The sequence below is a fragment of the Sorex fumeus genome, unplaced genomic scaffold (assembly GCF_029834395.1).
Source record: "Sorex fumeus unplaced genomic scaffold, SorFum_2.1 ptg000008l, whole genome shotgun sequence".
Classification (NCBI taxonomy): domain Eukaryota; kingdom Metazoa; phylum Chordata; class Mammalia; order Eulipotyphla; family Soricidae; genus Sorex; species Sorex fumeus.
The window spans coordinates 81825367-81851261 of NW_026606065.1; the positions used below are offsets into that span (position 1 = coordinate 81825367).

General features: G+C 43.5%; 1 protein-coding gene across 2 annotated transcripts in view; it reads left to right on the plus strand.

Moving 5' to 3' along the window:
• LOC130017871 (phospholipid-transporting ATPase IB-like) overlaps positions 1-25895 on the plus strand; it is a 688232-nt gene that overhangs the window by 618960 nt on the left and 43377 nt on the right. For both annotated transcript variants that reach the window (XM_056108642.1, XM_056108649.1), the window contains exon 35: positions 4816-4920. In XM_056108642.1, the coding sequence (XP_055964617.1) occupies positions 4816-4920 (105 nt within the window). The remainder of the gene's footprint in view (positions 1-4815; positions 4921-25895) is intronic.

The following is a 25895-nucleotide window of genomic DNA, read 5'->3' on the forward strand; positions in this document are numbered from 1 at the left end:
TTATTTTGGTTGTGGGGCCACGCCCAGTGATCTTGGGCTTACTCCTAACTCTGTACTCAGAGATCAATCCAGGTGAGCTAAGGGGACTATGGGCTGCAGAAAATAGAATGTAGATAGGCTGTATGCAAGGCAATTGCCTAATCTATATTATTTCTCCAGCCCCTCTTGGTTTGTTTTTTATTTAACTTTTGGGTGCATATGGTACCATGTATGGAACCCAGAGTCTCACACATACCACTCAAGCACTCTGGTGCTGAACTATATCCACCCAAACTCCAAGAACAGTTTTTAATGAAGTAAGAATTAAAATACCACAGAGCACATTCTGTGATAGTGTTACTGGTTGAGGGCTTGCCTCAGACCCATCTGCAGGACTTTTGGGGCTGAATTTTAGTGGTTTTTTAATTCCATAACCAGACAGACCTGCCTATTCACATGTTTCTATGAGAATTTAAGAAAGCAACTCACTCCATCTTTCTGCCCTTCTTTGCCAAGTCTTTCTCCCTTTCATGATCTGGAACTGAAAAAAGATTCTGAGTTTGGTACTCTTCTGGAGTCTATCAACTTTCTGGTTAAAGATCCATTGTTAGACTACCTTGAATCTGATTTGGATCCCATAAAATGCTACTGTCATCCTATTGACCAGAGTTTGCATGAGGGGCCAAACTAACACATCTTTTATTAAAATAATTGATTGATTATATGCAATACCTGGCTAATGAGTATTTTTATTAGAAGCACAAGGTTTAAATTTCCCAGAACTATTTCAGTATTCTCTCACTTGTTCTCTTCCAAAATGTTTACGTATGACAGAACGCTTAGGTAAGCTGCCATGTACTTAAACTCATCAAGGAGAAATTTGTTAGTGTTGCTTTATAAAAAGAATGTAAAGCCCAAGGCCACTGAATGCACGAACCCGGCTCCTTTTATCTGCCTGTATCTCCCACACTCTCAGTCATCACACAATACATTCAGCAATTCCAGAATGACTTCATTTCCTGATTTTAATCCCAGCTAGGCAGTAAAATGGAAAGAAAAGGTAATAAGAAATTTCTGTATACAAATGGGCCTCAGTTGAAAGTAAAAGAACACTCTAACCACACTAATTGCTTTTGAAGCCCATTATACCTACATTTTTCTCCACTGTTGGATGTGAATTTCCTTTTAATTTGCTACCTTTCCCAGCTAAAGAGAGAGTCCAGGAAAAGAGGTCAGAAACCAGAAAAATATAAAAAGTTCAAGATTCAGGAGCCAGGGTTGGTACCATAGTGGGAAAGGAGCTTGCCTTGGATGTGGCAGACCCAGGTTTGAGCCCCGGAAATCCACATGGTCCTCCAAACATGGAAGGAATAGTCCCTAAGCAAAAAGCTAGAAGTAAACCCTGAGCACCGCTAGGTATGACCCCAATAACAAGAAAAAAGAAAAGTTCAAGATTCCGAGTCAGTCTCTTTCCTTTCAAAGTCTGCAGTAACCCAGTCATGATTCAGAATAAACCAAACCAGAGTCTGGGGAGATGGTATAGGAGGAAAGGCATCTGCTTGGCCTGTGACTATGTCTCTGCAACTCTGGTTCAAATCCCTAATGCCACATATGGTCCCCTGAATGTGTCTGCCAGGTATGACCCCCCCAAACCTAACAAACAAAAATAATAAACAAACCAAACCCACACCATAGAGGAGAGGGATCAGAGAGCTTAAATTACATTAGGTTTACATTACATTACTAGTCAGTAACTAGTTTTTGAAGATGGGCCTTTGAGACCTTTAAGTCTTGGGTTTTAATCAGTTCACAAGAGGACTTTGGCAGGGGAGATTTGAGCATTGTTTGTCAGATTGAAGCCCTGTTAGGTAAAGATGGTGAGAAAACACTTATAAATTGACAGCACCCCTTCTACTCCAGGGTTGTTTGCAGGAAAAGTAGCTGTAGCCCGTGTATCATCCCATGTTCTCCAGTGCTCAGTTCTCAGGTTCTCAGACTAGTCCATAAGAGCACACCTAAGGCAATACTATAAAATTGCTTAGTAACTCTTGGATTCTTTCATAACTTTATCTGCGTGCAACACAGACACAGGGCCAGGTAGCATGCATATGCTCTGATCATTTCCCACAGAGGCAATATTGTGACCAAGTAAGAACTAAGAGCTACAATGTGGTGGGTCATATTTTTTATAGAGGGATGGGTGATTGGGGCAAGGAATAACTTATAGATTTCAAATGGTGAAGATTCTCCTGATCTCAGCTTCTTCTTGCTGTCACTGTCTTTGCCCATCCCAGAAGTACCCCCTAAGGTTGTCCAGAGGTTACTGAGCTCTACTCGCTCTGGAGGGCAGATAGGGAAGTGGGGAGTCCGAAGGCAGGGTGGGTGATGGTGGGATGGAAACAATTTGTAAACATGTGAGCGCACATTCATCCTTCAAGACTAGCAGGACATGGGGTGGATGGGGGGCTCTGTCCTTCGAGTGAATCTGATAAAGATTAAACTTGGCACACAGTTGGCACGTTATCAATATAGCCCCATAAACCCATGAACTGAAACATAAAGTTTGAGGCACAGTAAGTCAATATCATTGAACAGTGTAAATTTCAGCGTCCTCTTACTCTCTTCAGCAAAATGTTAAACATTTCCTTATTTGCTGTTTCAATTAAAATTCCATCGTCTCTGCTTTGAACTAAGTATGTTATCTCCACAGAGTGGCAGGACACTTTTGATGTGTTGAAGGTATTATGTGTTAGAGCTTTGGGGTTCACTTCCCTTGTTTACTTTGAGGGGAAGGACTGGTGGGCTCACACACAGTATCTCAGTCCTAATAGTCCATTACTGATTACCTCCAAGTGTTCAGGGATGATGGGGTAATATTATCTTAACAGACTTTCTTTCTAGAAGGTGGAAGTGAGGCGGGAATTTCTGATTCCACTGAAATAGCTTAGTCTTCAGAATGCCCCTGTCATTGATTTTGACTTCCTTACCCAGATGCTCGATTTTTGTTCTTCTCTCTTTGATTCTACAGTAGAATCCTCCCATGTATTTCTCTAGAGATCAAGTGAATGCAGAGCTTGTCCTAATAAGGAGACTTGCCTTGTATTGCCAAGTAATGAATCCCTTTTTTCCTCAACCTTTACCTTAAACTGGTGAATTCCCTTTACTTCATAGACTAGGTTGTTTTTCAACCAGCAACTCTGCCTTTAGTCTGAAGATTAGGAGGAACTTGAGATCAGCTAATGATTTGAATATTGTAAGGCACTGCTTTTGGTTTCATTGCACAAAGGGACGTGTAACTACATCTGGTGAGAAACTTCTGGGCTGATCTCTTAAACTCTTCAGAGAAGGCCAGCTTGCTTCCAGTTTTCTCTGCAGTCGCTCCACACCATGATATATAGCACTGGAGGGCCCTAACTTGTCTCTGTGAAGGAAGGATGGGAGTACTGGAAATGTGTGTTGACCCCAAATTTCAGGTCAAGTGTTTGACATGAAGAGCATGAAAGTGAGCAAAAAAAAATATCTCATTTCTTGGCTGGAGAAATAGTATAGGGCAAAGCCAACCTGTGCAGTCAGGTTCAGTCCCCAGCACTACATATGGTTCCCCGAGCCTCAACCCAAGAGATCCCTGAGCTCAGAGCCAGGTGTAAGCCCTGAGCACCACCAGGTGTGGTGCCCAAACAAAGAGACAAAACCAACCTATTTCTGGGATCAGGGAGACAGCCCAATGGCCAGAGATTGCAAGCTCTGTATGTCCCAGGACCTGAGTTCAAACCTCAGCACCACATGTCCTTGCACCAAGTGCTACCAGGTGTGACATCATGTTTTCCATCACCACACGGTCCAAACTTCCACATGCTGAGACCTGAGCACTAAACTAAGTATTGCTAGCAGCAACCAAGGGGGGATTCCCAGAGCATTGCCTAGGAACCCTCCCCTCCCCCTAAATCCCACTTCTGCTATAGCCAGGGCTGTTTTTCTACTTTAAGAAAGAAAAAGGTGGGGGAGGGGAGGGAGTCAGCTGACACTGGGCTCCTGATCACAGGAGGGGCAAAGAACCAGCCGGTGTTCTCTCTGGTGATGATTTAAAGCCTCTTCAGGTTCCACATTGAAAAGCTTAGAGACAGGCCCATAAATATCTGCAGGCCCCATCTTTGATCTGAGTGACTGGATCCTTCTGGGCCAAATCCAGTGACTGACAGTAACAAGGGCTGTTACTGTTGTTCCTCTCCACCTCCTCCACTTCCTCCTACTCCCCCACCATTGTCACCGTTCTTTGTCCTCCCCCTGCCTCCTTCCTTTCTTTTTCCTACTCCTCCTCTTCTTCCTCCTCCTCTTCCTCCTTCTTCTCTTCCTCCTCCTCCTCTTCCTCCTCCTCCTCTTCCTTCCATTCCCCTTCTTCTTCTTCTTCCTCTTCCTCTTCCTTTTCCTCCTCTCCCTCCTCTTCTCCTTTCCCTTCCCCTTCCTCCTCCTCCTCCTCCTCCTCCTCCTCCTCTTCTCCTCCTCTTCCTCTTCACCCTTTTGAAAAATCTTTGTGGAAGTACTATGATTCCTAATACTGCTCTGAATACAATACAGTGATTGTTTCATGCATATTTCAATCCAAACCACAGTAGATGTGGTAGCTTCTGATGCCCTGTGCATGTTCTTCCCTCCCCCCCTCCCCCCCAGAGTATGACAGCAGTGCCACTGCCACACACACAATTGTCCTGAGACTGTCCCCTGGGGGCCAGACCCCTAGCTCAATCTTGGTGAATAGAACCCTAGAGGGGCATGACGGATCTCTCTGCCCAGGCTAACCCTATGCCCTCCTTTCTTTGCCTTGTCTTCGTAACACAGAGCCAAGCATACCTGCAGGAAAACGCTACTGGAAGAGGTGCAGGAGCTGGAAACCAAATCGAGAGTGCTGGGGAAGGCGATGCTCCGGGGCAGCAATGGAAAGAGGTGAGTGTCTTCAGGAAGCGTTCCCTGCTCATGCTCTCAGACCTTCCCCTGTTTCCTCCCAGGCTTCCGTTTGTTCTTTTTAGTTTTCCAGCAAGAATATGGTCTGCTCGTTGCTTTTAGCATTTTGGGTAAACTCACAGCGAGATCTTAAAAGTTCCGGTTTAGCAGTGTTGCCAGATAGTTTAAAAGCTAGTTCATGGGTACCCCAATTGCTCTATGGGTGAAGAAGTATCTACAAAGTAAGTTGACATGTTGAACAATTAATGTCCTAAACTATTCATGGAAATCTTGTCCAAGCCCTCTTTACTCACTTCTGGAGGTGTGTTTGGGGGGGGGGGGGGAGCTCACAGGGATTAGTTTGTTTAATGAATTACTACTTTCTTCTGGCACTGAGAAAGTTCCACAGAAGCTAACCCTCTAGGCCATGAAAACAATTGTGTAGCATGCACTTACTTCCCACGGAGCTTACGCCTCCTCCCCAGATGGTTGTGTGGGAGTTAATCACATGTTAGAATGTTATCAGACCTCATTTGGTCAAAATTTAGCAGAAGATAAACGGGAAAAAGAATGCTGCAGGATGATCAGATGACAATAACTCCACCGAAAGTCTGAAAATTAGGTGCTCACCTCTGCTAAAAGTGCTTAGAAGGAAATCACTAGCTAACTGCTAATTAAATGGAAATCATTTCAAATGAAAGTCAGAAGGTTCAACACTTCTAGAAATTAAATGCTATGTGTGTTTTACTTATATTGTTTGTTTGTGCCATCTCTCAAAGCAGTGGAGATCTTGCTTTATTTTTAAGGAAAACTCATTCCTACACAACTGGAAATATCATTTGAAATAACTTGTATTATAGGAAAAGGGTTGCAGAGTGTATTGCTGAAGTTTTGGCTTTTTATTTCTTATTTTTCAATAAGTGAATCTGTTAGAATTCATTGAATGGCCAAAGTGTTGGTCATCATAAAACATTGACAAGAAAAAAAACAGGCCTTTGATAAGTTTAAAATGATGATTTCAGGCCAGATCAAGATCTATGACAGATCTGTGTGTAATCATTATACAGGGGAGCACATGATAAAGGCCTGAGATGGGGCTATTCGATCCATCAGATATTTGGCACCTGTAAGATTCTCAACATGTTTTAGACCTCAAAAATAAATAAATAAATCATATTCTTGGATCCTAAAAATAGAGGGAAGCCGCAACAAAGGGAAGTCTCTGAAAGTTTCAGAGTACAGACTGCACACCAATCTTAATAGCTGTTAAGCTTAATAAACACAGGAAGTTTCATCATAGTTAAAAACAACTTGTAGACATTCATTATACTTCAAGAAGGTGCAAGTAAACAGTATTGTTGAAAGAGCATCCCTCATTTCTAAGTGAACATTTCAAAGCAAAAGTCCTAAAACTCCTTTCAGAGTTTAAAGAGGAAAATGTTGACAGACTGTGCCTTAACCACACACAAACATACACACCTGACCAGGCTTGCTCTAATGGGGTTGTGGGTCCCTGGAATTGAGGGGTCCTGCAAACAGGCCTAGCCCAGTGGCAGAGAAGACATATTGAAGAGAGCCCTTCTACCTAGCTTGAGAAATCAAGACTTGGCACACATTGGAAAATGGGTGGAAAAGAGGACTTGGAGGATGTGCAGGATTTGGAGACAGGAGTGATGGGGACGCATTTTCTACAGGGGAACAGATGTGTGAAGGCTTGGAACAGTGTTCAGGGAGAAACCCCACTCTTTCTGTCAGATCTGGAGGCCACATTTACCTTCTGTTTTAGCTTTTGACTCACTGCCTGGCCTTTGGAGTAGAAAGAGACTCCCTGTTTCAGTATAGAAGACAGAATGATGATCATGTGGGGCAGAGAAATTTGGAGTTTCCAAAACAATATGGGACCCCACAGCCTTTGACCTGACCCTTGGCAGGAATGCTGTCACTCCCAGTTTTCAGCATGTTGTGTGTCACCTGGAGCTATGGGCTGTCTTAGAAGCAACTGTGAACCCCTCTTTGCTTGGGGTGGGGGGTAGCAGAAGTGAAACTGGGAACATTGGTGGTGGGAAATGTACACTGGTGGGGAAAAGAGTATTGGAACATTGCATGACTGAAACCCAATCATGAACAGCTTTGTAACTGTGCGTATGTCCTGGAATTTCAATTAAAGAAAAAAAAATAAGAATTTCAAAAGCAAGAGAGATAGTACTGTGGATAAGGTGCTTGTCTTGCACCCTGCCAACCCAGATTCGATCCCCGGCATCCCATATGGTATCACAGGCACCAACAAGAGTGATCCCTAAGCACAGCCAGGAGTAAGCCCTGAGCATCACCGTTGTAACCACAAAATAAAACAAATAAGCAGAAAATAATATCATTTGAAAATCTTACTTATTCTAGGGAGTTGGTACAGATGGCAGGGTGCTTGCCTGCCTTGCACACGGTCAACCAGGGCTTGATTCCCAGCATCTCATATGGTCCCCTAAGCACCACCAGGAGTAATTCCTGGGTACAGAACCAGAAGTAAACCCTGAGCATCACCAGATGTGGCAAAAAAAAAAAAAATCAACAACAACCACAAAAGAAAACACTCACTTATCCTACTCAAAGTTGACTTTTACAGACCAGAGAGATAGTACAGAGGTTACGATGCTTATCTTGCAGAAAGCATATCTCTGGTTCAATCCCTGGCACTGTATATGGTCCCCCAAGCACTGCCAGAAGTGATCCCTGAGCACCACCAAGTGTAAACAAAAAAACAAAAAACAAAATAACACTCCAAACTCCCTTTTAAATGTTCAGTTAAGTGTGTGCGTGTGTGTCTGTGCATGTCTGTGTGTGTCTGTGTGTGTGTGTTTCTGCCTGCTACATTTTAAAATAGTCTTTCTCATCACTTTGTGTCTATCACAATGTGGTCTACCTGATGGATTGTGTGAGAGAGTGTATGTATAACCGCACTGGTTCTGCTGCCCCCCTTCCCTCTTCCTAGCCCCTGTGTCCTGCCCGGCTTTTACTGAGTTCCCGAAGAAGATAATTTGGAGACGCCACACCTCCTATCATTTTGGCTGGGGGTGGGCGGCATTTGCTTTTCTCCCTCCTAATTACTCCCAGATTTTCTGGGTGGTCCATCTGCAGAGTAGATAATGGTGGTGCCCTGCTCTCTGCCAGAGGCGGATTTTGTCCAGCCTGACCTTTGGAGAGTAGCCTCACAACTGTACCCTGATCACCTTTATTTACTTCTTTTACACCTGTCTGGATTCTCTGGAATTCTGGCACTGGGTTACATGGGGGGCTGTGATTCAGTCCCCTGTTTCCCACTCAAAGGTCTACAGTCTCCATTGGTGCAAGACCCTGAGTGTTTCTCTGTCTCCTCACACTTTCTGGCTCATTATACCCTGTCTGGTACTTTTCACTTTGGTATCTGTGTAGTTAGGGGTCTGGCACCTCAGAGGTGCCTATTGAGGGCCGACTGCACCGATGTCAGCAGATGTCAGCAGAGTGGCAGTGAGGAGCCCACATTCAGCCAGTGCAGACCCCAGAGCCTGGCCTTCAAGCTCCTGCTGAGGCCTCAGCAGCCCACAGAGATACGCAGGCACTGGCTGGGCCTCCACTTAGCGGCTCACTTATCTCAAGGCTTAAAAATAGTACAGGTGGATTCAAAGAGGGAGAGACTTGGGGGCTTCAGCATCACGCACCCCACACAAAGATGAACAGGAGAGGCAGGTTGTTCCCCCGACCCACCATGGCCCACAGCCCAGTGTGCCTTCAGTGGAGGCAAAGCATCCACCCTGCAGATCTCCTCAGCACCTCTAACCAAGGAACCTTTTGCAGCTTCTTTTTGAAAACCTGCTTTGGGCCTGTTAAGAGACTGTCTACTGGGGCTGGAGCAATAGCACAGCGGGTAGAGCGTTTGCCTTGCACGCGGCCGACCCAGGTTCGATTCCCAGCATCCCATATGGTTCCCTGAGCACCATTAGGAGTAATTCCTGAGTGCAAAGCCGGGCATAACCCCTGTGCATCACTGGGGGTGACCCAAAAAGCCAAAAAACAAAAACAAAAAAAGGACCATCTGCCAAGTCATAAACCCAGGTCTAAGTCATTGGCAAAGACTCTAGTAGGTACCCTTAGGAGTGTACTCATAAGGAATGGGGCAAAAAGTCTTAATACATTTTAATATTGAAAACATGCTTTAGTGCCAAATCATGCACTGAGAGGTAGATTGGGATCCACAGTGTTCCTCTGTGCCCTCAAAACATACAAAAAAATAGCATTTACTTCATAGCATCCAACTCCCAGACTGTTTCACTGTTCGGTAAACTGCCACTCAAATTCTCTCCATGTGCCTTTCCACTTTTGCACTGACAAATCTGGCTTGGCAGAATTAGCCTGCCATAATTTAGGCAGAAATAAGCCCATTCCTCTGACTTAGATCATGACAGTGAGAAAGGAGGAGATGGAAGAATTAGATATCCAGAAAGTTAGACTGAAGAATGGTAAGATGTATTGCTTCAGGTAATGAACATGAATGTTTGTCTTGATGGTTGTTTGTCTTTTTCTCTTTTGCTGTCTTCTTGACAAAGCATTTCTCCTGGTGTGTTGTGCATATGCCTTAGAGACACCAGGCATGGTGAATATTTTAGTTGTTCAAAATACCTCCACCAAAATCATATTCCTAGCATCCTTTATCCTGAGATTATCCTGACACACCAGGTGTCGGCTACTCTGTCTTATGATAAAATCTTACAATTTTAAGATAATAAAATCTTGTTATTTTGTGTGGTCCTAAAAAATTGGAAAAGGAATAATTTTTTTTGTATTGTTCTGGTGAGTTTTTCCTCTCTGTATTAAAAAAGTGGGCCTCATATAATTTTCTCCCCTAATGGAAGACAATCTGTCCTCGATCCACATATCTTTACAATGATTAATTATCCAGAGGACTAAAATGTCATGGAAAATAGCAAACTTCTTTCCCTTTAAGTGTTTTTCTTCCTGAGTGTGGGTTAATGGGGGTGTTTTGGTATTTTAGAGATTACAGCAAGCCAGAAAGGTGAATGAATTGGCCGATGGTGCGTCTAGTGTTCCAGTCATATTTGGTGTTGAGTAAACAACAAGGAGGTCCTTGTTTGTTGGAGACCTCCTTACTGTTCATCACAGTTGCTGGAGAGGGTGGCAGTGGGCCTGGGCTGGTTTTCTCCAGTTTCAAGGTCAAGGAGTTCTAGCCCCTACCCCTGTCTTTCACTAACCAGGTGGAGGGGATTCTCTTTCCCCTAAGTGCTTTCCCTGAATATGTCTCATTGCCCCTGGGAAATGCAGCCCGAAACTGAGACTGGGGATAACCTGACAGTGAGCTATCAGCAGATCTGCCCTTTGGTTTTGTGTTCTGATGCATTGGGGTTCTGTGACCCTAGAGACTGAACTCGCACACACCATACAGGCAAAGTTCAGACAGCGTGGTGGCCGCTTGAGAAATGGGAGGGAAACCAGATTCACTTCTCAGGGGCTTCCCTTTCATCCAGGCTTCCTATGTTCAGGCAGGGCCGGTGATCCGAGAAGTACCCTGGAGAGTCATTTGCCACAAACAAAAATACAGAGCCTGGAAGACAGAGGCAAGATGCATGAACAAACAAAAGTTCAGTCCTCCACACCTGGTGGTTTGCACCAAGTAGGTGGAAAAAGCACGAAGGCCCCCACATCCACTGTGCAAGGAGCACTAACCTCACTGTCTGTCTCTGAGTCTTACATAGGATTTCTTTGATCATCAAACAAGTATTTAACAGGGCTGGGAAATGACTCTGTGGTGCCAGAACCTGCTTTATATGAAGCAGGGTTCCTGCAGCACAGGCATCAGGTAGACCTTGACACTGAGTGGAAATAGCACCCACACCACAGCAAAGGGTACGATGGTTGACAAATGTGCGAGCTCTAGAGCTAAGATTGTGGTACCCTCCATGAGTCATGTGAGTGTCACATGATGTGCATGAGCCCCCAAGCTGGAGAGGGCAGCCCCCACCCAGGACAGAGGCCAGGATGTCAGCGTTAGAGCAGCATCCCTTGCAGCCACAAACATGTCCACAGAGGGAAGGGGGCGGGGACGTTGGAATAGCTGCTGGGCACTGTCACATCTCCCAGTCAGAACTGGTACAACAGCTGAGTCAAAGAGGAACCCAAGGCACGACAAAACTCCACCAGTTCAATTATAGGTTATTTCTCTAATCGAGACTTTATAACATTTTGAGAAACAGGTTTTAAGGGGTTCGGAAGAGAGACTCCAACCCAGATTCCTCTGGGCCCAAGACATGGAGTAGTAAATGAATTTACCAAGAGTGAGACAGTCCAGACAGAATAAAGTCAGTTTACTGAAAGAAAGTCCACAGGTCAGACAGACACAGCGGAGCCTCCAAAGAGAGAGGCCCATCTAGCATTCATAGGGAATACATATTATCTGGACTGCTCCAGGCGGGAAACTTCTGCCTTCTACAGATTAGTTAGTCCTAAGAAGGGGTAACAGGAGACATGGACCCAATTGGGGGGGAAAAGTAAATTGAATATAAATATTCCAAGCAAATCGCGTAAAAAGCATTTAAAAATGCATACAAGTATATTTGATCAACTATAAAATGTACTGAGCCAGTCATATTTATCCCAGGAAGGTAGTAGTGTGGTCAACTCTAGGAATTTTGGTTGTTTAGTTTGGGGTTTGGTTTGGGGACCACTTGGTACTCAGGGCTTACTCCTGGCTCAGGAATCATTCCTGGCATGACCCAGTGAACCATATGGGATGCCAGGCATCAAACTTGGTTCTGCTGTGAGCAGGTCAGGCATCCTATTCCTTGTACTCTCACTCAGCCCCAGTTCTAGGAATTTTGGTCACAAAGGCATAGAATACTTATCTTGCTGGGCCAAACTGATAAGGTAGGGGCGCCTAGACCAGTTCCCCGAACTGTGGGGCAGAATGGCACAATGGGAGTTCTCTAGAGCCTCCTGAGCACAACTGATTATCTTAGCAAAGAGAGTCTCACTCTGCCAGACCTTTGAAATGGAGACTTAAGCTGGGCGATTTTTTCTGCTTGGGTTTTTTTTTTTTGGCAAGGAGGAAAAGGGGGCGCTGGAACCTGACGATGATCAGGGGTTACTGGTGTCTCTGTACTTAGGAAATGCTCCTGATGTTTGACAATTGTGCTTGGGGGGCCATATGGGGTGTGGGAAAATGATCAGCATCATGCAAGGCAAGCATAGTATGCTCTGTACTATCTCTCCATCCCCTTGACATCTTTTTGGGGAGCTTTTGCTAGACAACTTCAGCTTTTCTTTTCCCTCATCATGTTGACTGTTGGCAATGTATGTCTTCCTGCTCCCTAAACTATTTATTAGTTCTTTATTAATGAAAGGGATGAGAAATTATGGCATCATTTTTCTGAGCCTCTCCTGGCCAGGTGGCAAGTGCCTGCTTCCAACACCTGGTTAAGATTTATTTTACTTCCAGCTACATTTTCCCCCACTGCTGTGACATGAGGCAGAGGAGAGAGCAGATTGTAGACAGATGGACCTGCGTTGGATTCCAGCCCCTGCCACATACTTGAGCTGTGTGACCTTGGCAGGCTTAATAATGTCTCTGAACTTCAGTTTTCTCATCACAAATTTGCTCTGAGATTTAAAGGAAATCATACTTATGAAATCCAGGTCACATGTGCCTACATTTTGGAAAATATGTGTCATCCATGTGTCCTCTTCCTTTGAAGCTAAATGATACTCATGGACCCCTTAGATACTTCGGGACTCCTCGATAGCACTTACAGACAAGCCTACTGCTGCGCTTCATCAGAATGCCCCTCCTTACAGACTGGACAAAGAACAGCGAGCCTACATTCAGAGGAACAGTTAGTTTGGAATTGGGGGTATAAGGAGTGCTGAAAACTCCAACAGTTTCCCAAGTCAGTCTTCGAATCTGGGTTTCAGCCAGCTCTCATTTGTGAAGAAAGTTGAATTAGCCAGACTGTCTCCCCAAATCTGTGTCCCCTCCACCAATGTGTCCTTTTGAATCACCTCGTCCATACCTTCCTCAAGGTTCCTCTGTTCCCCCCAGGTAGCAGGTTGTTCCCACCTGTTTCCTTTTTCAGCTTCCTGCCTGGTGGGGAGCCAGGCCTGAGTGTCTCTGGGTGATCAAGCCACCTTTCAACCCATGGTTAGTCCCTGTGCCTTCACCCAGCTCAAAACATTGGGGTTCTTATGAGGCCGGAGCAACAGTACAGCAGGTAGGGTGTTTTTCTTGCATGTGACCAACCCAGGTTCAGTTTTTCAGCATCTCATATGGTCCCCCAAGCATCGCCAGGAGTAATTCCTGAGTGCAGAGCCAGGGGTAAGCCCAGAGTATCACCGGGTGTAGCCCTAAAACCAGAACCCCAAATAACACAAATTTATGGTACTCAAATTTCCTGCCCACTGCAGATCCAAAACCACTGGCCATCTGCCTGTTAAACCCAGTGCATACCAGATCACTGCCCCCCTTCCCTTCCATAGTGGTGCTTGGCCACTGCATTCTTTCCCTTGTCCCCTTGCATGATCTCATTCTTCTGTTGCTTTAGGCTCTAGTTCTTCTCCAGGGGTTGGTTTTATATGGTGATGCTGGGACTGAGTTCAGTGCTGGGGTTTCAGGGACAGAGGGGACAGACCCTGCCGTACAAGAGATGGGCAGTCTTAGAGACAAGTGCTTCCCATGCAGATGTCCCTTTGACATTGCACCATTGTCTGTGATGCCTCCACATTGCACCACTTTCAGTCTGGGCTTCTCTCACCACATGCATTGTTAAAGGCTTTTGAAATGATTTAACTCTGCGTACACAAGCAGGAGCAGACAGCTTGCCACCATGGACGTCTATAAACTCAGTGCCTAAGTAATGCTTGCCAGACTGTGCAGAGTTGCTCCATGCAGCCCCTTTGTGCAGCTGATTTTCCTTTGCTGAAGCATAAAAGGCAAATCCTGGCTTTAGCCTACAGCTATAAACATCACAGAATACGTTATGTATGTATTATGACCAATCTACAGTATACCTGTTACTGTTATTCCATATAAACACTGTAACTCCCATGCCTGCTATATAATGCAATAAATGAACAATTCCTTGGTTTCAATCAATAGCCATTCCTAAAATAGATTTTTTTGGATTGCCTCACCCTGTCTTTTGTGGATTTTATCTTTTTTATTTTTTATTTTTTCGAGATCTAGACAAGGCCCCAGTGTGACGTTTGGATGCTGTACTTAAGTCACTCTTAAGCTCAAGAGGTTTCTTGTTTTCTGTCAGTTTTACAGAAACGAGCCACATGTTGCTTTGCTAATAATGATTGTCACCACATGCCACAAAGGCAGATTCCTCCTCTGCAGACTCAGAGAGGTGGGGTCAACTGCTCAGTGTCCCTCACAATAGCTGGACCCGTTTCCAACCCCAGATCTCTTTCCACCAAGCTGAGATATTGCTTAGCTCAAAATGCTTCCACTTCGAGTGTCATCTCCGTCAGATCACCTGGAAGGCGATAGAGACCTGCAGGAGTGCCGGTCTGGACAGCTGAGTCTGACAGAGGTCTCTGAGAGGGTGAAGAGGCTGCCCTGTGATAAAGTTGCCAGCTGGGAGAACTCAGGGGGTGCTGGGAAACACTCACTGTTGCCTTCAAAAACCTTAAATGTCGAAACCTGCTCTAATGGAATACAGAAGTTGAACAACATGACAGCTTCAGAGCAAATAAAGGCGAAGGGGCTTCGTGTAAAGTGTTCGCTGTTTTGATGTGGTTCAAGAAAGAGACATCTTACTGAGAAAGAGGATTTCCAGGCGTAATCACCTTAAAGGAACCTATACAAGAAATTAATTGAATGCATTTAAGCTTGTTTAGGGAAGAGTCTTGGCCAAGGCCTAAAAGGGAGCTAATATAGAGAACAGAGGGAGTTTCTTAGGAGAACAATTGAAGAGTCAACAACACTCCCCAGTGAGGCCAGTTAAATCTCTAGCTTTGCTGACAAAAACTCAGGAACAGGTGAGGAAATGCATTAGTGGGACAAAAGGGAGTAAATGGGCCAGGAAATTACAGAAAGGCTGACTGGATTACCCAAGTGGGGATTTCTCAGGACTGTTTGTATCCTGGCCACAGGAAGGAGAGGATGAGGAAAATAAACTCCCAAGGAAGTGAAACGCCTAATTAGCATTTGGTTAATGCTTAAGCCGCCTGTGTCAACTGAAAATAATTGGTTCTCTGTTGTTTTATGGATTTTTAAATCCCGAGTGCCTTTTTTCATTTGTTTTTGTTGTTATGCACTGACGTTCGATAACTAAATGAAATCTTTCATAAATACCATTTATCACTTGTTATGAGGCAAGAAAAGGACTTATAGCTCAGCATAAGTGGTGCTTCAGCTGTACTAGAAATGTCTCCAGGAGCAAGGCCACTCGCTGCTGCTGTGCTGAAGGGACCACAGCGTCTTCCAGAAATGCCTGGGAAGGAACAGTTCACTTCCGGTGATGGGTGTGGAGGCAGGTTCCATGTGAGGCAGTGCCCTGAGACTATATTTGCAGGATAATGGATAACCTGATCCTTTTTTTAAAAAATCATGACTTATGAGTTAAATGTCAACTTTCTCTAGTTGCCAATCAAACCCTTCTCAAAAATTACTTATAGCGAAGTGAATGCAATGAGTAACCAGTGCATCCCTTTAAAAGTAGAGTGAAATAGCTTAATCTCCTTTCCTCCCTCAAAATTTGTTTTATTTAACTGATTGAGCAACAATAGAAGCATTTTGCAAATAGATGGAAAACTATTTTTTCCATTGCATGGGTCACATAATATGAGTGGTACTCCAGATTCCAAGCAGGGATTATTTCTTCAAGAGATTCCTAGAAGATTTGGGCTAATCACTTTTCTACTTCATTATCAGTGAGTTGTTTCCTTTTCAGTTTAACTCCCTTTTCTTCCTGACTTCCAGCTGTGATGGATTTTCTGGGAGTTAAACCTTCCAGCCAGAGCAGAAGGCAAGACCAGAAACACAGGCTTTCTGAAATTGAGTTTCACTTAGCCATAAGCCAGGAACAGCCAAATTTTCTTGCTCATTTCTGTGAGTGAGCCACTCCTAAATCCTCAGGGAGGCTGGGGGGAGGAGGTGTAGACTTTTTGGCACCCAGAATGTACAAGTGTGAAAGTTGTTTTTGTCTTGCATATAGAAAAAATTGCTGACTCCAGATATTTTAGACTGTCAGAAAAATAAAGGAACCGGAAGAGCCAGGTGTACAATTATTGTTTGATGGCTGTGGTGACTGTATCCATCCACATCCCAAGTCCATCCTAATCATGAGTGCAGTCATTTCTTTCTGCACAGCTGAGGTTTGAAAAACCAGTTTAGGCCCATTAGGTCACAGGTGACTGTCCCATCATTGAAATTATGATGGAGAAAACCCAGAGGATTTAAGGAAATACTGTGTTAAACTATAGATTTATGAAAATCTCAGAGCAAATTCTCTAGTGATGAGGCAGGAAAATGTGTGTCCAATATAAGTTCTCCGAGAGTATATCTTTGTATTCCAGGGTCAAATCATAGGAATGCCCTCCACCCCACCTCCATCCTTTTTTTTTTGTATTTGTAAAGGGAATATTGGTTTGAAGGAGTGTGTTAATATGTTTTAGAGGCGCAGTATGTACATCACACCCACCAATAAGTGCCTATATTTCTCTACACCAACCCTCATTCCTTTCCTTTCACACCCCACCTTAGGTAATTGTCTCTTCTTTTGCTTTGTTTCTCTGTCTACTGCACATGAATAAGATCATCTTGTCTTTGTCTTTCTCTTCCAGACATATTTTGCATAGCACAAAACACTCCAGTTCCATTCATGTTGTAGCAAAAGGGACAATTTTATGTTGTAACTAAATAGTATTCCACTGTGAGTATATATACAGCTTTTTCACCCACTCATCTATTGAGAGCACTTGTTTCTAAATCCTGGCTATTACACTTAGTCCTGCAGTGAACTATAAGCTCTGAATACATCCTTTCAAATTAGTGTTTTCCTAGTATTGTGTTCCTGAAAGTGGAGTTATTGGAACATATGTTAGTTCTGTTTCTAATTTTTTGAGAAATCCCATACTATTTTCCTAAAGTAAGGGTGGAGGACCTTTTTTCTGCCAGGGGTCATTTGGGTATTTATAATATCACTTGCAAGTCCTGCACACAGGCGAATACATTGGTGTCAGGCAGCAGAAACAAAGCATTTTTTTTCTTTTTTTAAATTTTTATTAGTGAAAGACCATGAGGTACAGTTGTAAACTTACAATTTTTTGTGCTTGGGTTTCAGTTATACAATGATTGAGTACCCATCCCTCCACCAGTGCCCATTTTCCACCACCACTGATTCCAGTATCCCTCCCACACCCCATTCCCCCACCTCACCCTCCCTCTATGGCAGGGCATTCCCTTTGTTCTCTCTCTCCTTTTGGATGTTGTGGTTTGCAAAAGAGGCGTAGAGTGGCAACCATGTTCGGTCTACAGTCTACTTTCAGCATGCATCTCCCATCCTGGGAGGATCCTCCCAACACCCTTTATTTGGTGCTCCCTTCTCTATCTGAGCTTCCTTTTCCCCTAGCGTGTGCGGCTGGCCTCCAAGCCATGAAGTGAACCTCCTGGTACTTATCTTGGCTGATCTTGGATGTTAGTCTCCTATTTTGTTACTTTATGTTCCCCAGATGAATGCAATCTTTCGATGTCTGTCCCTCTCTTTCTGACTCATTTTGCTTAGCATGATACTTTCCATGTAGTACCACTTGTATGTAAATTTCATGACTTCATCTTTTCTAACAGCTACATAGTACTCCATCGTGTAGATGTACCAGTTTCTTCAACCAGTCATCTGTTCTCGGGCACTCAGGTTTTTTCCAGATTCTAGCTATTGTAAATAGTGCAGCAATGAACAAACAAGTGCAGATGTCACTTCGACCATACTTTTCTGCCTCGCTGGGATATATTCCCAGGAGTGGTATTGCTGGGTCAAATGGGAGCTCAATTTCTAATTTTTTGAGAATTGTCCATACTGTTTTCCAAAAGGGCTGAACCAGTCGGCACTCCCACCAGCAATGAAGGAGGGTTCCTTTCTCACCACATCCGCACCAACACCAGTTGCTTTTGTTCTTTTGGATGTAGGCCAGTCTCTGTGATGTGAAATGATATCTCATTGTTGTTTTGATCTTCATCTCCCGGATGATTAATGATGTAGAGCATTTTCTCATGTGCCTTTTTGTCATTCGGATTTCTTCATTGAGAAAGTTTCTGTTCATTTCATCACCCCATTTTTTGATGGGGTTGGGTGTTTTCTTCTTGTGGAGTTCAACCAGTACTTTGTATAACCTTGATATCAACCCCTTGTCAGATGTGTATTGGGCAAATATCCTTTCCCATTCTGTAGACTGTCTCTGTGTTTTGGTCACTGTTTCTTTTGAGGTGCAGAGGCTTCTTAGTTTAAGATAGTCCCATTTGTCTATCTCTGTTTTCACTTGCTTGGCCAGTGGCATGTCATCTTTGAAGATACCGTTAGCTTCAATGTCGTGGAGGGTTTTGCCAACTTTGTCTTCAGTGTACCTTATGGATTCTGGTCTGATGTTGAGGTCTTTAATCCATTTTGATATTACTTTTGTACATGGTGTTAGGCAGAGATCTGAGCCCAGTTGTTTTGCATGTAGCTGTCCAGTTTTGCCAGCACATTTGTTAAAGAGGCTTTCCTTGCTCCACTTCACATTCTTGCTCCCTTATCAAAGATTAGATGATCATATATTTAGGGGGAGATGAGACACAAAGCATTCTTGTCTGCCTTGTCGTGTACCATGGTCAGAACATGAGATTTTATGAACTTTTTTTGACCCATAGCATAGGCCAAACATTTCCCATCCCTGCAAGAGAGGCTGGACCACTTTTTCATCAAGCTCAGAGGTTAGCCAGTCAGTGAATCCTAGTTAAATCTTCTCTTACAAGGAGCCAGTGACAATATGATTATTCACCGTTTTGTTCCCTTTCTCTAGAAATTAAGATTGGTTTAAGGAACCTTAGGAATGGTAAGTGAGAATTTACACTTGCTGATGAGTAGACATGTTGGCCTCATAGCACACAGAATCAGTGATTAGGGGCTGGAGCAATAGCACAGCAGGTAGGGCGTTTACCTTCCATGCAGCCAACCAGCGTTCGATTCCCAGCATCCCATATGGTCCCCTAGCACCACCAGGGATGATTCCTGAGTGCAGAGCCAGGAGTAACCCCTGTACATCGCCAGGTGTGACCCCAAAAAGCAAAAAAAAATCATCAATGCAACAAATATCTATTAAAAAATACTGTATCATGCCAGGTCAGGGTGTGGCCTAGATTGAGAGAGACAAGTTCCCACTGTGTGATAGAGCTTGTCACAATCGGAGCCACAGGCACTGAGCAAACAAATGAATTTTCATCTGAATCAGTGAGGACTAGGGGCTGGAGTGATATTACAGCGGGTAGGGCCTTTGCCTTGCACACAGCCGACCCAGGCTCGATTCTCAGCATCCCATATAGTCCCCCGAGCACCACCAGGAGTAATTCCTGAGTTCAGACAGGACTACTGTGCATTGCTAGGTGTGACCCCTCCCCCCAAAAAAAGGAATCAGTGAGGACTATTGAGGAAAATAAAGTCATTTTATAATGGAGAGTGGATGATAAGAAGTGAGTGATTAGCAACATATCTCAAGATGAGATTTCAGCCAAGACCTAAATAAAACACCCCATTCCCCCCATCAAAAGGAAATCTGGGACAGAGCCACAGAAAAAGCCAGTGGGAAGACCTAAAAGACAGGGACATGCCTAGTGTGGCATTGTGTCCACAGAATAGGAGGGAAAGTTGTCAGAAAGGACGAAGGGGTGTGGACCAGGTAAAGGGTCAGGATTTCTGCCACCAGAGTCATGACCCTTAAGCAGAGGTCATGATATGCGTGACACATTTTCTAAATTATGTACTCACGATTTTATTTTATTTTCTAGTGTTGTAGTGGGCTAGAGCGATAGCACATGGGGTAGGGCATTTGCCTTGCAAGCGGCCGACCCGGGTTCAATTCCTCCATCCCTCTAGGAGAGCCTGGCAAGCTACCGGAGAGTATCCCGCCTGCACAGCAGAGCCTGGCAAGCTACCTGTGGCGTATTCAATATGCCAAACACAGTAACAACAAGTTTCACAATGGAGACATTACTGGTGCCTGCTCCAGCAAATCATTGAAGAATGGGTAGACATTGCTACAGTGCAGTGCTATAGTGTTGTAGTTGGTTATAGTGATGGTGCCTGGGAGTACTGCGGGGGGGAGGGGTCTGCAGTGCTGGGTACTAAAGCCAGAACCTACCATATGCCAGCCATGTCTACCACCTCAGTGGTCAAGTGAAATGGGGTTCATCCCATTTCAGCTGTAAAGGATAAGCAGAAACGGGATAGTGAACATGTCTTGTGTTGTATGCAGCCCTGAGTTCGATCTCTGACATCATTTACAAACAAAAAAAAAGTAAAAGAGAAAGCATTTATTCATATGAATTGATTTTAAAATGGCATTTTTAGTTTAAAGTTTCTGAGTGGTGGTTCCGAAAACATAGTACAGCATGTAGAGTGTTTGCCTTGCATGCAGCTGACCTGGGTTTGATTTAAGTATCCCATATTGTCCCTGAGACCCACCAGGAGTGATTCCTGAGCGCAGAGCCAAGAGTAATCCCTGAGTAATCCCTAACCAGGTGTGACCCCAAAACTAAAACAAAAGTTAGTGAGTGGTGATAATGAGCTTATTTTTTGAAATCTTGAATGAAATCAGTTGTGAAGAACAGATGCCTTATTTCATCTCCAGATCCAATTTTTCCTACTTTTTTTTAAATTGTACTGAGAAAAGCCCTTATGTGCAAAGATTAAGTTGCCAGTTTAACAATGTTGGACAGTTCCCCTTATAAATATAAACTATATCTATTCTTTAAATTCTAATTATTATATTAACATTTCAATGTATAAAATAACAATCACCCCAAAATATTCTATATTATAGATATGTACTATTTCATAATATATGATTTATAAGCAATGTAAATGTGCTTGTGTGTCTTGTCATAAATAAAGCCCTATAAAAAAGTGATCTATGGCTTATGTAAGCACTGAAATTCTATAAAATAGCTTCATGTGAGGAATTGATTGTAAACTGATTTATGCAAGCAGCAGTGTAAGTCAGGCAGTCCACATGGCAGAGAACAGATTAATTGCCAGTATTACTCTATAAATGAACACTGAATAAAGCTGTGTAAAATATCAGCATTTGATTACAACCTTTCTAATAAGCAAACTATTAGCATAAGGTAAAATACAAGAACCTTTCATGTGAGATCTTTACAGAAGCAGATTAACTTGAAAACATGTTCAGTTCTGTATATTCATCACAAAACTTTGAAGCTTTGACAAGAATGTGCTTTTTAGAGAAAAACATTATTTTTGTATCACTTATAAACTTAGTTTAGGAATAAAAAATGAGTAGTATATATTTCTAGTATTAAATTTTTAAGTATAGTTTAAACAAGAGTATTGCAAAGATTTTGACTAGTTGAGTTTACTAGTTAATAACACTTTTCATTAATAAAATAGTAGAAAATTTTAATTGTAACACATATTTCTTCTTGTCACTTCATAAAGACCACCCAAGCTTTCAGATGGACGGAAGCAATATTAGATATTCAAGGTATTTCTAGCATGATAGTTGTTGGTTTATTAAAGCGTCAGTGTACTGGCCAGATCTTTTGTCCTCTTGGCTAAGTCCTATCTATTCAGAAAGCATTTGTTTTTTCAAAGAACCCAAGACAGGAACTTGTTGAATGCACTTTTGTCAAGAGCACTTTGGACTCCTTGTCCAAGCTATTCTCTCCTTACCATCCCCACAAATCTATTGAAAGCTGGAGAAGTGTCCAAGTTGCCACAGGCTTGGAGACAAAGCCCTTTGCATGTTCCCAATTCATGCTGCGTCTTTCACACGCTCCAGAAGATGAAAGACATGAAAGCCCCCAAAAGTAAAGGGGCAACAAGCTGGATTGCCTGTGAGCCATGTTGTCACTGTGTTGCAGGACAAATTGGTGGTGTCCTGTGAGCAGACATTGACAGAATCCCACGCTAAAGAGCAACTAAGACACTGTGAATTTTTGGAAGAGTCAAGTGAGGATTTGAGTGGATAACCGAAAGAAAGGCCGTGGCTACAAATTCCCAATCCTTTTTTTGACCCCTCCCCCTAATATCCATAAATCCCACAAATCATGCAGTCCCAGTTTAGCTAGCAGAGAACTCCACCTCTGTTGTTCTTTCACCTATATTGCACTTTAGTTTCTTTAGCATTTGGAAACAAGAAAACTCAAAGACCCTCAGTAATGCCAATTTGTGTATATGCTCTTACTGTAAGAAGTGTGCATGAGCAAAGTGTCCATCTGATTTCAGTAAAAGAATTTTCTTGAGGCTTTTGGGGGAATTCTTCTATTAGGCACAGCAGACATCCTTACTTATATATGTTAGATCTCCAGTACTTTTTAAAAAAAAATTGGGTGTAAGGACATACACAGCTGTGCTCAGGGCTTACTCTTGGCTCTGCACTCAGGGATCACACCTGGCAGACTTAGGGTGCCATATGGGATACTGGGGATCAAACCCAGATCAGCGACACTCAAGATGAGCGCCCTACCCATTCTACTCTTCTCCCTTTTTATGAAGTCATCTCCCAGGATATGACCCTCAGGTTGATATCAGAGTTATCTCACTCCTGAAGCCCCCACTTTAACTTCTTTCTTAAGCAGACAGAAGCTACTGCCAAGCATAGGGTTTCTGTGATCAGACTTCCATTCTTTTCTTTTTTTCTCTCTCTTATTTTTTAATTGATTCATCGTGAGCAACACTTACAAAGTTTTTATGTTTGAGTCTCAGTCATACAATGATCGAATACCTATCCCTTCACCAATGCACATTTTCCAACACCAATGTCCCCAGTTTCCACCCCTTATCCCACCTATCCCCCTGCCTCTATGGCAAACAATTTCCCTCATACTCTCTCTCTACTTTGGGGCATTATGGTTTGCAATGTTCTGAGAGGCTATTATGTTTGGTCCTTTATCTACTTTCAGCACAAATCTCCCATCCCAAGCGATCTCTCTAACCATCATTGACTTAGTGATCCCTTCTCTATTCCAGCTGCCTTCTCCACCAGCTCATGAGGCAGGCTTACAACTATGGAGCAATATTCCTGGCCCTTGTCTCTACTGTCCTTGGGTGTCAGTCTCATATTATGTTATTTTATATTCCATTCCTTTATAGTTCTCTTGGACCCTGTCCAACTGCTGACCTCGCCAGGACCATCAGGCTCCAAGGTGTGCCGTCTGCCTATCCATCTCGATTTTCTGTGCTGCTCTTGATGGAGCCTCTTTCATGTCAGTATCAGCAGCAAGTGTTACCATATTTCTAACAACTGATAAAGATAAGCATATTTATAGGAACAGCTTTTCTCGTCTCCTTTCACACTCACAAGGACCACAAAAGACAAAACAGCAACCAGGAAAACCCAGATCATAGAATTTATAGGAAAGCTTATCATTGGTTCTTCTAAAACTTTGTCTACCGTTCAATGAACAGTACAAGACATAGCGTGCCTTAAATTTGCCCTTAACCATCACCATTTAGGTACAAATACTTACAAAGTTCTTGCATAAAACATCTCTACTACACGTGAGTTTTCCACACACAAAGGAAAATCAATGCAATGGGCCAAGAGTCCTGCATGCTGGTGTGAAGTTAAACTGGGTAAGAAGGGTGGGTGGAGCAAACAGTATCATGATATATTTTTTAAAGCTTAAAAGAACAAATCCTTGATGAATTTAGTATAAAAGTAGGTTTCCCTTATGGAAGCTTGGTGCCTTTTCTTCTTAGTGTCCAGGAGTCACTTGGATAAGAGTAGGACTTGAGAGAAGCTTTAGGCATGGGTTTTCTCATGCATGCTCTCCCTCCAGGCACCAGAGTTGTCATCCTGAATGGTGATGCTAAACCAGGCAAGAGCATGTAGTGAGTGCTTAGATTTTGCCAGAGGTCATACTGGGGTGGTAAAGAAATTTTTAAAAGAGGGTCAGGCAATGATGTCAGATGGGTAGAGAATGGGGATACAATGTGAAGAGTATTTCAGTAGAACAATAGAGAAACTGCTTGTGCTGCCCTGTGCAAATTAGACTCTGTTACCAGGGGGTGAAACAAGGGAGGGGAATCCTAGCTGCAGAGAATGAGTCAGCAGAGGTGGAAGTCAGTGAAGAATTCAATATGGTGGACTAGCAATCCAGTATGGTGATAACAAATGAAGCGAGGGAAATAGATAAGAGCCAACTCATATAACCTGTGATAAGGTTGAGACTTTATTCTGTAAGCCACAGGGAGTCAGCAAGAGCCTCAACTTGGAGTTACAGATTGAAAGCTGATGAGAATATTCAAAAGAACCACTAGGCCCCTCTTCTTGGATGTTTTTTGCAGTTAGTCTATGCAAAAGCAAACAGGTTTGGCTCAGTGGCCAAATCCCTGCCTTGCAGGCCTGAGACCTAGAGTTTGATTCCCCCAGCACCCCACATGCTAAGCAAAGTCTCAGCGACACAGTAAAAATGTGGATCTCTAGCACAGCCAAGCAATGGAGTGTGAGCACCAAAACAGATACTCCCAAAGTGTGCGTGAGCTAAAGCATGAGAAACCCCGCCCCTCCCCCTTCCAGCCCCAGCAAGCAGAGCTAGGGCACACAAACACGGTGTGGGACTCCAGTCATTAGAGCAAGCGCTTAAGGAAATAAGAGAAACCCTCTCAAGTTTATGCCTCTGAGGTTCCTCTCCTTTGTAAGGATGTATTGGTTTATTTGTATTTTATCTGAGAAACTCTCTCTGTCTCTGTCTGTCTCTTTCTCTCTCCTTTGTTTTTTCCCCTCTTTGTTCTGCTTTTCTTGCTTTTTGAACCATACCCACCTGTGCTTAGGGCTAACTCCTGGCACTGTGCTCAGGCATCACTCCTGGCAGTGCTCAGGGGACCATATGTGGTGCGGGGGATTGAACCCAGATCAGCTGAGTGCAGGGCATGCGTCCTACTTGCTGAACTCACTAGCCCTGATCTCACTTTTCTCTTGCAGCGTAGTAGTTATGTTACTGAGAAGCTCCAAGCAATCAAAAGTGCACATGTGAAAAGATGCTGTAAGTGGAGATTTGGCACTGCTTCTGTGGGAGACACAACCTCCCCTACATAGCTAAGGAGTAGCTTATTTAGTTGAAATAATGTCTGTTAAGTTCATGAGTAAAAAAGATGATAAATACAAGACAGCAACTAGAAATTACATCCGACATATTGTTCTTTCTAAAATAAATAAATAACTTCCAAGCAGCTGGGGAGATGGTTCTGGAATTAGGCAGTTATTAAGACCTTCCATGTGACCAACCCTGGTTCAATCCCTGTCACCCCATGTGCTCCCCTGAATCCCTCCAGAAGTAATCACTGAGCATGGAGCCAGAAATAAACCCCCTATAGATCCATAAATGAGCCAGAAATGACCCCCCACTCCCGCCAAACAAACAAAAATCATCACTAACAGTTTACAAGGCCAAGAATAAAAAGCCTAATTATCTCTCTGCTCTACTCTCCCTCTTCCCAGGCCTGAGCAGACATTCTTCAACATTTCCTTCAAGTCTGCCTTTTGTTACTTTGGAACAAAAATTCTTGTGTCAGTGGAGAATGCTTTTAGTTGCAATAACAGAGGCCCTGATTCACTCTGCCCTTTAGGCTGGAAGAAGCCCCTAACCCTTGTGTCTGGACGGGGCTCTGCAGTCAGTCAGGTTGACAGCTTCAGAACTGCCATCTCCTTTCTTGGCTCCCAGGATTTTTCACTGTCATCTCACCCCCACACCTGGTGTGATCACAGGACAGTTCCCCCAT